Source organism: Lasiosphaeria miniovina (genome assembly GCF_030549165.1).
Source record: "Lasiosphaeria miniovina strain SMH2392-1A chromosome Unknown B0T26scaffold_4, whole genome shotgun sequence".
Classification (NCBI taxonomy): domain Eukaryota; kingdom Fungi; phylum Ascomycota; class Sordariomycetes; order Sordariales; family Lasiosphaeriaceae; genus Lasiosphaeria; species Lasiosphaeria miniovina.
Window position 1 is genome coordinate 614,067 of NW_026848223.1, and position 11,720 is coordinate 625,786.

General features: G+C 55.9%; 4 protein-coding genes across 4 annotated transcripts; 3 read left to right on the forward strand and 1 right to left on the reverse strand.

The window, feature by feature from the left end:
- The first annotated feature begins 755 nt into the window (after positions 1 to 755).
- B0T26DRAFT_270075 (semialdehyde dehydrogenase) lies at positions 756 to 2,685 on the forward strand. The gene is made up of 3 exons (XM_060434096.1): positions 756 to 1,024; positions 1,142 to 2,134; positions 2,190 to 2,685. Exons 1-3 carry the CDS (start codon positions 997 to 999, stop codon positions 2,255 to 2,257), a joined length of 1,089 nt encoding a protein of 362 aa, XP_060295711.1. The 5' UTR covers positions 756 to 996; the 3' UTR covers positions 2,258 to 2,685.
- Positions 2,686 to 4,505: 1,820 nt separating this feature from the next.
- On the forward strand, positions 4,506 to 7,206 carry B0T26DRAFT_644849 (uncharacterized protein; the record flags this gene model as incomplete). Its single annotated transcript, XM_060437664.1, has 7 exons — positions 4,506 to 4,640; positions 4,726 to 4,779; positions 4,878 to 5,496; positions 5,559 to 5,749; positions 5,810 to 6,656; positions 6,715 to 6,864; positions 6,926 to 7,206. 7 exons carry the CDS (start codon positions 4,506 to 4,508, stop codon positions 7,204 to 7,206), a joined length of 2,277 nt encoding a protein of 758 aa, XP_060295712.1.
- Positions 7,207 to 7,298: 92 nt separating this feature from the next.
- Positions 7,299 to 7,908, forward strand: B0T26DRAFT_270168 (uncharacterized protein). Its single transcript, XM_060434097.1, has 2 exons — positions 7,299 to 7,338; positions 7,438 to 7,908. The coding sequence occupies exon 2, from the start codon at positions 7,490 to 7,492 to the stop codon at positions 7,799 to 7,801; it is 312 nt and encodes a 103-aa protein (XP_060295713.1). The 5' UTR covers positions 7,299 to 7,338; positions 7,438 to 7,489; the 3' UTR covers positions 7,802 to 7,908.
- A 106-nt stretch (positions 7,909 to 8,014) lies between these two features.
- B0T26DRAFT_751063 (uncharacterized protein) lies at positions 8,015 to 10,027 on the reverse strand (the record flags this gene model as incomplete). The annotated part of the gene is made up of 4 exons (XM_060445323.1): positions 8,015 to 8,707; positions 8,761 to 9,573; positions 9,657 to 9,904; positions 9,970 to 10,027. 4 exons carry the CDS (start codon positions 10,025 to 10,027, stop codon positions 8,015 to 8,017), a joined length of 1,812 nt encoding a protein of 603 aa, XP_060295714.1.
- Positions 10,028 to 11,720: the final 1,693 nt, after the last annotated feature.

The following is an 11,720-nucleotide window of genomic DNA, read 5'->3' on the forward strand; positions in this document are numbered from 1 at the left end:
TGGACATAATATACCCCCCACAAGCCGCTTGTAGCACGTTTACCGCTGCATGAGGGAGGCTCTAAAAATAAAGTTACGGCCTCCCCTCCCTGGTTCGTCGTACGTTTCTGTTGCTTGCTGACTGCCGGCTAAGAGCGACCAGGTACGTACCAGAGCTTATTCATCGGTGCAATGCTGAGGAAACGAGAGACCGCATAAGGAAAAGGCAAACCTTGGCTCCTCCCTTGTCTTGATCTCTTGTGTATCTTGAAAGTGAGGTCAATTCTTCCCGTATAGGACAGTGCAACGCGGCTCACCAATGTATGGACTGTTCCGTTCTTTCACCTTGTAATTCATCACCGTCAGCTGCTCTCCAGTTTCCGTGCAGCGTCCCGACAATACCTCCCGACCTACATATATATGGCTGGATCTCGGGGCCAATGAAACTCAAGCTTCCTGTGTCCGCTCGGGGATAATAGCGAAATCCCACTCTGGCGGCGTCGGTGTTTGCTGTTTGCGAGACTCGAGTTTTCAATAATATTGGAGACATTGGAGAGTATTAGCGCTAAAGGGGCGCGAGCCGGCGTCGCACCAGAGCCCAGGAGACCCCCCAACCTGGAAGCACCCAACCAGCGGCCAGCCAGCCCTATGGGATCATCCTTTGTAAATTCGGGGTTCCATGGGGGTGGAGCCTTTCCTCGGTGGAGCAGGACTCCAGCGGACGGCCATCCCGCCTTCTGAACCTTTGAGCTTTATCCCCGCCAACAGCCCCACAAGCTGCCTCCGATGACCGGTGGTGGGGCACAGCACCAACCCGTTGCCGACCGAGGGAAAAACGTTCAGGCAATTGGAATTGCACGCTCTAGAAAGACTGACTCACAGATACTCGAGATTTTCTTTCCGAGTGCTAGACTAAATTTACCTTTCTATTTTCAAACCTCTACGAAACTCTCGGTAACACTCGGGCATCACATCTTGAACTTAACAGCAGTTTATTGAGCACGGTAGTCGACTACAATGTCTCAACTACCAACCAAGAACTGCGGTATGTTTCCCCGCAGGCCAACAAGAACCCCCCTACATGGCCTTTTCTTCTCGGGGGAGAAAGTGATTCGCGAGTTGCGCTTGTGATAGAGCACCTGGGCTGACCGCTTCCTGCCAGGTGTCCTCGGCTGCACCGGCTCTGTCGGACAGCGTTTCATCTTGCTGCTCCAGCAACACCCGTCCCTTCGCCTGGTAGCCGTCGGTGCCTCTTCGAGATCGGCAGGCAAGAAGTACCGCGAAGCCGTCCGATGGAAACAGGCCAGCCCCATTGCGCCCGCCGTGGGCGACCTGGTCGTGCGCGACTGCAAGGCTAGCGAGTTTGCCGACTGCGACATCGTCTTCAGCGGCCTAGACAGCGACGTGGCCGGCGACATCGAGAAGGAATTCCAACTCGCCAACTTCGCCGTCTTTTCCAATGCCAAAAACTACCGCCGCGACCCGCTCGTCCCGCTCGTCGTCCCAACGGTCAACCTCAACCACCTCGATCTGATCCCCCACCAGCGCAAGACACAGGGCGTAGAGAAGGGCTTCCTCGTGTGCAACAGCAACTGCGCCGTCATTGGGCTCGTCATTCCCTTCGCCGCGCTCCAGTCGCGCTTTGGCAAGATCGACGCCGTGTCGGTCGTGACGATGCAGGCCGTCTCGGGCGCTGGCTACCCGGGCGTCAGCAGCATGGACATTATCGACAACGTGGTGCCCTACATTTCCGGCGAGGAGGACAAGCTGGAGACGGAGGCGCAGAAGATCCTGGGCAGCATCAACGCCGACGCCACGGCCTTTGAGGAGCAGTCGACGCTCCGCGTGTCGGCGGCCTGCAACCGCGTCCCCGTCCTGGACGGCCACGTGGCCTGCGTCTCGCTGCGCTTCACGCAACGGCCCCCGCCCTCGGCCGAGCAGGTCAAGGACGCCATGCGCAGCTACGAGTCCGAAGCGCAGCGGCTCGGCTGCCCCTCAGCGCCGCAGCCTTCCATCCTCGTCTTTAACGAGCCCGACAGGCCGCAGCCACGTCTCGACCGTGACTTGTCCAAGGGCTACACCGTCAGTGTTGGCCGCGTCAGGGAGGACGAGACGGGCATCTTTGACATCAAGTTTGTCGCTCTGAGCCACAACAGTAAGCTACATCCTTGGCTTGTAGTTTTCTGTTCGGTTGCTAACGCCTTCATCAGCTGTTATTGGAGCCGCAGGCTCGTCCATTCTGAATGCCGAGGCCGCAATTCTGAAGGGATTTGTATAGGCGCCAATTCCACCACAGCACATGAAAGAAATTGGGGGACGGCATGGTTATTTTGGTTCCAAAATGTATTGCGTATATTGGTCATGGAGTTTAGCGGATTGAGCATATTGAGTGGACATGGAAAAGAGGAATCTAAAACATTAGGAAAGGAATTGATATAGACGAATACTAATTCTCCTTTGAGGGAATCCTCGAGTAATTCATTCTCGAGGAGCAACGTTCTGGAGAAAGAATGAGACAGGTGGCGCTATCGATTGACCCATGCCGGCCGTATGCATACAATTCAATCTCTGAATGTTCGTTAGCGTGGTACTTTCCAAGATCTGAATGGCCTTACTGCGTAGTTTCTTACGACTCGCCGTAAAGGCTTTTGGCTGAGGGATGTAATAGCTATTTGAATCTCTATTTTAGAATTCTAGAGACCTATCTCTTCTTTAGAAATATCTATGATAAAGACTTTTCCTAGCCGGTTCATTTGTTATTTTCTTTTCCTCCTTCAGTACCACGCCAACAAACATTCAGGGATTAGGGATTGGATTGTATGAAGAGGTGATCTCTGGGGGACACGCGACCAATTGCTCCCCGGTCTAAGTAGAATATCTCGGACCTACCGCTGGTCGTTGTGTCCCCCCGTGTTCAAAGCCTCGGAGTTGAGACTTGGTCTGGCTCTCGTGGAGCCTCAATCGGAGTCGGTATTATCAAGACAATCTTCTAGTTGGTCAGGTGCAATTTTTACTACCTTTCAGAGATACTCTTGCCCCCACGCACCCCTAGAGCCCCGCGTCTCCTGCATCTCTCTCCTCTGAGCATAACGCACGGTGTTTTGAGAGGCGGGAACGGCTGCATACAATGGGTCGGTTTCGCCCACTGTCAGTGGCCTGAATGTTCTCCATGCAACTTTCCTCACTCTCCTGATACATTCAAGCCCCTCGACCGCGAAGCTCGCTCGGTCTGTGCTGCTGCACCTTGCCCGGGCCTGGGCATTGCATCCCGACGTTCAGATGAGCGACGGTTTGTGCCGGGGAACTGCATGTCAAGGCCCTGCTGTACCTTGGCGCTACTACTGCAAGGACGAGGGGGAGGGGCTATTCTAAAAGTTGGAAGATTCGTACGGAGACAGACCGACAACGAGAGAGATGAGACGGGGTCAAAAAGGACCGTTACATTTCCCGGTCCGGGAAACCACCTGCGTGGGTTTGTTTGCTGGAGAAGACCTGGGAGAAAGCTTGGCCGTTCCATCAGGGGGGGGGGGGACCAAAATAAGTACCACGCGCTGGGGGACGACGGTCCATGGTTAATGAATGATTGCTACTAAGGGTTGGCCAAGGTTGAAGAGCTAAAAGAGAATTCTCCCCGTGTGTTTTCCCATTCGGTTCCCGTCGGCGGGCAGGACCCGGATTGGAGGTTCGAGCGCGAGCGCCAGGCGATCCCGTTACCTATTATGGTTCTGGTTCTGGCGTTGTCGACACAGGCAGGTGTTGAAACTGCAGCAGTTCATGCGCAGCATGCCATCTCTGACCCTCTGTGACGGGATGACACAGCTCGGCTCTGCACGGGACCTGGACCTGGCAAACGCTCCGAATCAGGCACCACCTCGTCTGCAAAGTGGTTCATGAGGGTGGTCTGTTCTGGCCTCATCGGCGACAGGCTGAAGTATCCCGCGTTCTGATGAGCTGTTGCGTTTGTGAGATCAACAATGGGGGGATGCGTGAACATCTTCGAGGGCGAGCTGAAGAATTCAAAAAATGCCTAGCCGGATGAATATTTCCAGAGGTGCATGACGTAAGAGCCTTTCGGTATTGGTGTCAGCCCAGATTTTCCGTCCTGGTTCGCAGCATATGGGGTGCCGAGGGTGCCTAACGGTGTGCTGTAATCCGTCGGTCCAAGCTGGGTAGGGCAGGTATATACAGTACAGTACCGAAATTGTGCCGCTGGCCAACGGGAATTGCGGCGCTTTAATTAGGTACGAAAACGCGGCAGCCCGACCCGACAGCGACTGCCCAGCAGGATTAGCACGCGCCCATTCCATCTCTCTTATTTTTTTTTTCTGTTGGCTTGCTGACCGCGCCGCCATCGAACATACGTAATGCTCGGACAACATCGAACTTCGCCCACCGATTGCTCCACTCCCGGCCTCCGAGAGTCCAAAACCACCGACAACACCACTCCATCCCCAACCACGCACGATAGTCGACGGGGCGGACGATTGGCCGTAAATTTCTAATCATAGGCTCTCTTCGCTGTCACAATGTCTCTGGGCGACGGAACGGCCGAAAATGGAGGAGGGCAGGCAGTCGGAAACGCTGGTGTCGCAAGTCCGCCCACGACGACACCGCCCAGCGACGAGATCAAGAGCCAGGTGCAAGATGTCTTGACTTCAGAGGTTCGCAGCTTCCAAGGGGCCCTTGGCGCCTACAACGGCAGCGTCTGTCGACGACCGCCTTTGGTGCTGACTCCAACTGTGGCAGATCGGCATTTCTGCCATGCTCAACAGACTGAAGCAGAGCATCGCCTCAGCCAAGGTATGCTCAATTTCTTGCTCCCCCATTCGCCCTGCGCATCAATTGCTGCGGCTCGTTGTCCAGATCCGTCTCCCGCTAACACCACTTCTCGCGCACAGGAGTTTGCTCTCTTCCTCAAGAAGCGTGCGACCCTTGAGGAAGAGCACGCGAACGGGCTCAAGAAGCTTTGCAGGATGTCGCAGGAAAGCATCCAGCGCACCGAGCACAGAGGCGGCAGTTTCGCAAAGGCCTACGAGGATATGATGACCATCCACGAGCGCATGGCGGACAACGGGTCGCAGTTCGCCATGTCCCTACACCAGATGCACGAGGACCTGGTGGAGTTGGCCTCCATTGCTGAGAAGTCGCGCAAGGGCTGGAAGCAGAATGGCCTCGCAGCCGAGCAGCGCGTGGCCGAGTTCGAGGCTGCCATGCGCAAGTCCAAGGCGAAATACGACTTACTGGCCGAGGAGTACGACCGTGCCCGCACCGGCGACACTAGCGGCCGGCAAGGAGGCAAGATGTTCGGCTTCAAGGGGCCCAAGTCGGCGGCGCAGCACGAGGAAGATCTGCTGCGAAAGGCCCAAGCTGCTGACCAAGATTACTTGGGCAAGGTGCAGGCCGCGCAGACTGAACGTGCCGAGTTGGTGTCGAGGACTAGGCCTGAGACGGTGAAAGCACTGCAAGATACTGTGAAGGAGTGCGACTCTGGAGTCGTTTTGCAGATGCAAAAGTTTGGTACGTCTAGATCGCGGCCAACTGCTGGACCAACGCTCGAGACTGACCAAAGGTTGTTGCAGCGTCGTACAACGAGAAGCTCCTCCTCAGCAACGGCCTGAGCATAAGCCCCCTCAAGAATGGGCCAGAAGCGCGCAGCTTACGAGAATGCGTCCTCGCAATCAACAACGAGAAGGACTTGAACGACTATATCAGTGGCCACCACGCCAGGCTGCCGCCGCGGACGGGGCCGATTAAATATGAGCACAATGCCGTATGTATTATCGTCCTCGGGCCTTTCTTTAGCACCGAGCTAACATATGCACACTTCTAGCTGCTCGACCAACAGAACAGGGTTCCAACAGCACTGAACCCCATGCAACAAGGGCCTGGCCAGCAGCCGTCACAGCCGCATATGTTCCAGGGCTCTATGAATTCAAGGTCTAGCACATTTGCAGATTCTCCCCTCACTTCGCCAAACCAAGGGATGGGGCTTCCTTATGCGCCAAACATGGTTGGCGCTGGCCAGCGACCCTCCTCGCAGCCGCAGCATGAGAGGAACTTCAGCCACAGCAGCATCTCTAGTCAAAACAATGGCCCCTCTGGCCAAATGTACGGGGCTCCTCGGGGCTCCACCAACCAGCAGCAGTCCCAGATGGCCAACTCGAGATTCAACGGTGCACCAATCGCCAGCGGCTCTCAAGGCCCTCCGCAGCTGGGAGCTCTCTCATTCCAAACCTCGCCACCCCAGCAATCCCAGCCACCTCAGCAATTCCAGCAGTTCCAGCAGGCACCACCAACTCAGCAATCATATCAATCCCCTCCACAGCAACTATCTTACGGCCAACCTCCTCCCCAACAAGCAGTTCCGGTCTCGAACCCACTTCTGTCAAATCCCCACCAGTCCAACCCCCTGCAGTCCAACCCACCCAACGGCCCGGTTATGGGTCCCGGCCAATCCCGCGCCCAGTCACCGCCAGCGGCGCCACAAATAGCACCGTCTCGCCCGGTTTTCGGCCTTTCTCTCTCCAGGCTTTATGAGCGAGATGGATTGGCAGTGCCCATGGTTGTTTACCAGTGCATCCAGGCTGTAGACCTCTTTGGCCTTGGCGTCGAGGGCATCTACCGGCTGTCAGGTTCGGTACCACACGTCAACAAGCTCAAGACTCTTTTCGATACGAGTATGTCAGCCTGTCCCATTTTCCCCCGAGTAATAGCTAACACGACGGCCCTTCTCAGACTCTGGATCTACCAATCTTGACTTCCGGAATCCTGAAAATTTCTTCCATGATGTGAACAGCGTAGCAGGTCTGCTCAAGCAGTTCTTCCGAGATCTGACTGATCCGCTCCTGACCCAAGAGCACTACGCGGCCTTTGTTGAAGCAGCCAGTAAGCCGAGTCTCCTACTTCTAACTTAGTCTTCTCCGGTCTGACAAGGGTGAAACTTTAGAAAACGAAGACGATATTCTCCGCCGTGATTCGCTACACGCCATCATCAATAGCCTGCCAGACCCCAACTACGCTACCCTCCGTGCACTCACTCTGCACCTGCACCGTGTCATGGACAATTCGGGCACCAACCGCATGAGCGGCCAGAATCTCGCCATTGTCTTTGGCCCGACGCTCATGGGCACGGCGCCCGGCGCCAATATCTCGGACGCGGGCTGGCAAGTCCGCGTCGTGGAGACCATCCTCCAGAACACGTACCAGATCTTTGACGATGACGATTAAAGCAAGCCTGAAGCGCCCGGAAACCGGGTCAACTTGGCTGTATTGACAAGATGCGAGTTCTGTGGTAGCGGTAGATCCGTGCTTATATACGGGTTAATGCTTGGCAGAGCGATGGATGACAACCCGTAGGATGTATGCCGTACCAATTATCTGCTGCATAGCCGGAATCTTAATTCTTGTATCTTTCTGGTTTCTTTTTATTCTAAAGCTAATGACGCGATGTGGGAGAAGGAAGGGATGGAAGAAGTCAGTCAGTTAGTCAGCGGAGAAGAGGCCGTCGGCAATGCGAAAGAAAGCTTCGTGGGGAAAGACAAGAGGAGCGAGTCTATTCTATGGGATGATGACTTTGAACTTTATGGATCCTTGCATTATCACAGGATGGCAAGGTCTTTTTTGCCATTTTACTCTCTCGGTATTTTGTACGCCTGTGTTGGGGCTGGGCATTGGGCTGATAACTGGCATTAGCGGAAAAAGGCGGGACGGCATTTTGGGTTGCTTGGGTGTGTATGGTTTCGTCCGAACAAGGCATTGTCCAGATCATAAAATTGAATTCGTCTCGTGTGTTTCTGGTCTCCAGCTTCCAGCCAGACTATGAGTGTATGTGATCTGATCCGGAAAGAGACGAGATTGATTGTGTGGTAACAGGATGTCTGTATAGATGTGTAAATGCGTAGCTAGCTAGCTAAATCCAGAGCGTCTGTCTAGTGTGTCTGTCTATGATTCGAGGTGCTGTCCTATATAATTCGTATCACTTCAAGAATGCAATTACGGTCTACTTGCTCCGCCATCGAAGTTGGTCATCCATCAATCACCAATCTCCGAGGAACGAGGCCGGGAGCGACGATGGTCCTGCAACAAGCAACAGCAGCAGCACCAAGGCCCCGATGATTCCGCCCAGCAGCAGATTCATATCAGACACCCAAAGCGGCGGGCGGATCTGGTCCAACGAACTCACCCGGACTCGGCGGCGGCTGCCCCCTTCACCAGCAACAACGCCAGAAGGCGAAGAAGTCCCACGACCACCAGCAGCAGCAGCCGCCCGCTCCCAGGGAATGGCCATGCCGTGGTCCTTGAGGATCTGCTCAGCCGTGATCTTGGCGCCGGCGAGCACGATGGGCACGCCGGTGCCGGGGTGCGTGCTGGCACCGACGAAATACGCGCCCGCGAGGCCCTCGGCGCGCGTGCGCGGCCGGAACGCCAGCACGTTAAGGAAGTTGTGCGACAGCCCTAGGATAGCGCCGCGGTCGAGGTTGAACTTGTCGCGCCACGTGTTAGGCGTGTTAACGATCTCGTGCGTAATCAGCGGCGCGAGCGCCTCACACCGCGTCCGCGCCTGCACGATGGCGAGGACTGCCGCCCGCGCCTTCGCTACGAGCGCCGGCCAGTCTTGCGGCGCGGACTCGGGTGCTGATGTTAGGTGTCCCACGGGAACGAGCGCGATCACGGCGTCGCACCCGGCCGGCGCCGCCGACGGGTCGATCCGGCTCGGCACGTTGATGTACTGTTTTCAGTCAGAAAATAGATGTGGATAGGACACACCGTATTGGTACTCACAAAGCTGGGGTTGTCAGGCAGTGACTTGTCCTGAAAGATGACGTCAAACGAGGCCTTATACTCGTCGGCCAGGAAGATATTGTGGGTGCCGAGCTGGGGCAACTTCTTAGAAAAGCTCCAGTAAAACGAGATAGAAGAGCACGAGGCGTCGCGTTTCTGGAGGTCTTTGGCATAGCGCGCAGTCTTCTCCCCCACGGCGCCCTGTTGGGGGAACAGGTTGCTGTAGGCGTAGACCAGGTCGGCGTTGACGACGACCAGGTCAGCCTCGAGAGTTTCGCCGCCCGCCAGCTCGACGCCCGTGGCCCTGGCGCCGTCGCTGCGGGCCAGGATACGCGTCACGGGGGCGTTGAGGCGGTACTTGACGCCGAGGCCGCGGCCCACGCGCTCGAGGGCCTCCAGCACCTTGTGGAAGCCGCCGCGCGGATACCATATGCCCTCGGCGAGCTCCGTGTACTGCAGCAGGCTGTACGTACTCGGCGCGTCGAAGGGGCTCATGCCCATGTACATGGTGGCAAAGGTGAACACGCGGCGCAGCCGGTCGGTCCAGAAGTACCGGCCCGCGCGGCTCCAGATGCTCTCGAGCGGGTGCAGGCCGATGCCGGCCGCCACGAAACGCGGGCCGGCCATCTGGGCGACCGACGTGAAGTTGCGGTGAAGGATCTGCCGCAGGCTGGTCTCGTAGTGCCCGTGCGCCTCGGCCATCCAGGTCAGGTAGCGCTGGAAGCCGTCTGGTCCCTCGAAGCGCTCAATCTCGCGCTTCATTGCCGCCGTGTCGGTGCTGCTGCGGAAGACTTCGCCATCGGCGAACCAGATCTAGATAGGCTGTCAGTCAAATGGGAGTTGGGTGGGGGTCCATCGCCGGGGAGAGCAGCTGGACAGGCGGGAGCAAGACGGACGTCGTAGTTGGGCGTGCATTGCAGGAGCTCGACGCCCTCGTCCTTGAGGGTGGTGTTGAGGTCGGCAAAGGCCTCGTGGAAGAGGCCAGGGAGCAGCAGCAACGACGGGCCCTGGTCGAAGCGGAAGCCCGCCTCGGTGGTGAACAGACTGCAGCGGCCGCCCGTGAACGAGTTCTTCTCCAGCACCGTGACTGCAAGCCCGGCCTTGGCAAGGCGGGCGGCAATGGCGATGCCACCGGTCCCAGCGCCTGGACGAAGGTATGCATGTCAGACATCAACAAAGGAAATAAATGGGTGACGAAGTTGGACATACCAATGACAATGGCCGTCTTGGGCGTCTGCTTCTTCTGTGTTGTGCTACCTGCAGACATGTTTTCCAGGCTTTCACGGCAAAATAAAGTCAGGGGAAAAGAAGGAGAAGCTTCAGACAGCCGAGGGAGAGGCAGCTGATGAGACACTGGTGGTGCTCTGCTGTGGGAAGAGAGGCGCCGTGAGGCGCTGTGCATCTCCATTCCAACGAACAGACTAGGCGCCGCGGAGCCGCGGTCAAAGCCGAGGATGCCATGGACGCTCTGACGGCTTGACTGCTATGCTGCGCTGCGCCCGCGCTTGCTGCCGCTGGGCCGCAGACTGAGAGAGAGGCCATGCCTCTTTCGTTCCTCCAAACCAACATGCCAGCCGTTTCTCCTCGCCGGATTGGTGGCCCATTTTCCTTCTGCTTTCTTTTTTTTTTTATGCGATGTTGGTGAAGCCAAGACAAGGCCCAAATCGGGAGATTTTGGTGGTGTCTGCAGAGAGCTGGGGATCGACTCAGAGCGAGCTTCCACTTCCAGGGGTCGTCAGTTAGCTCCATCACAAGCCGAGAGGCTTGTCCTTTTTCGGAAAGCGTTGCCCTAGTGGGTGGTTCCATTTCGCGCGTTGTTGGAGCTGCCTGCAAACCAACTTCGACTTCGAGGCGAGGAAAAACGAAATGGTTCATACTGAGATTTAGTTACAAGTCATCCGAATTAGTAAAATAACATTAATTAACGTGGGATGAAAAACCCAATCCTGCGCCAGAAAACTGATGTTTGTTTTGACCTCGACCCCTGCATTCGCATTTTGGCAGCTGCCAGCCAGTCGTCAATTGACTCCACTCAATAACGCAGCATTTGAACTTTCTCTCCTTCCAGTTCCTTTCGTAATTGACCTCGAAGCTTTGGATCTGGAAGAAGATATTTTGGTCGTTGAAGAAGCTAGTCACAGGTAGTCACAGATATAGCACGGTTGAATCCGGCTCCACATGAAAGCCCTCGATCTCTTACCCACGGGCGACTTTGGCGAGGTCCGGGTCGTTAGTCGGGTCCGTGACGTTGCAGATCAGCTTGAAGCCCTTCGAAGTGAAATAGTGGGGGTGTGGGGGTAATGCCGTCGGGGGCCAAGGGTCCGTCGTCGGCGGTGGCAGCGGCACCGCCAATCAAGAAAACTATTAGGAGCTCCTTCAACATCATGTCAGTGATAGATATGGTGCGCGGATGTTACCTTTATCTGTCGGTAAGTGTTGATGGAGAGGCCGGCCTTATCCTTAAACGTGATGGGATCCAGTGTATCTATCCTGATCTACCAAAAATTGGGTTGTGTCGAGTAACGATCGTTTCGGTTTCGGTTGGTTAAGAAGTCAACGCGAGAGATGAATTCACCGGCAAGTGCTCATACAAACACGAGGAAAATATCCCGAGCTCACTTGTGCTATGAGATGTTCGTCTTGTAACGATGAGACATACACAGGCGAAGCGACACGAGCAAATTAAGCCTCCACTGGCCCGACTGCCAATGAACGACGATGAATGACAAGGAATGATTTTCAATGACCGAGCTTGCACCGTGAAACCCGTTGGTGACACTGCTTTAACTCGCACAAGCAAAATATGGCATGTTTTCAACTCATACGACCCCTCTCTTGGTGTTTGTCAAGTGGTGGAACTGCTACCTGAATTAGTTGCCCAACTCTACACAAAAGGGTGCTGCCAGAATCGAGTATGCGACTCTGAATGAAGCCAGGCCTTGCAGCATGTACGACCCGCC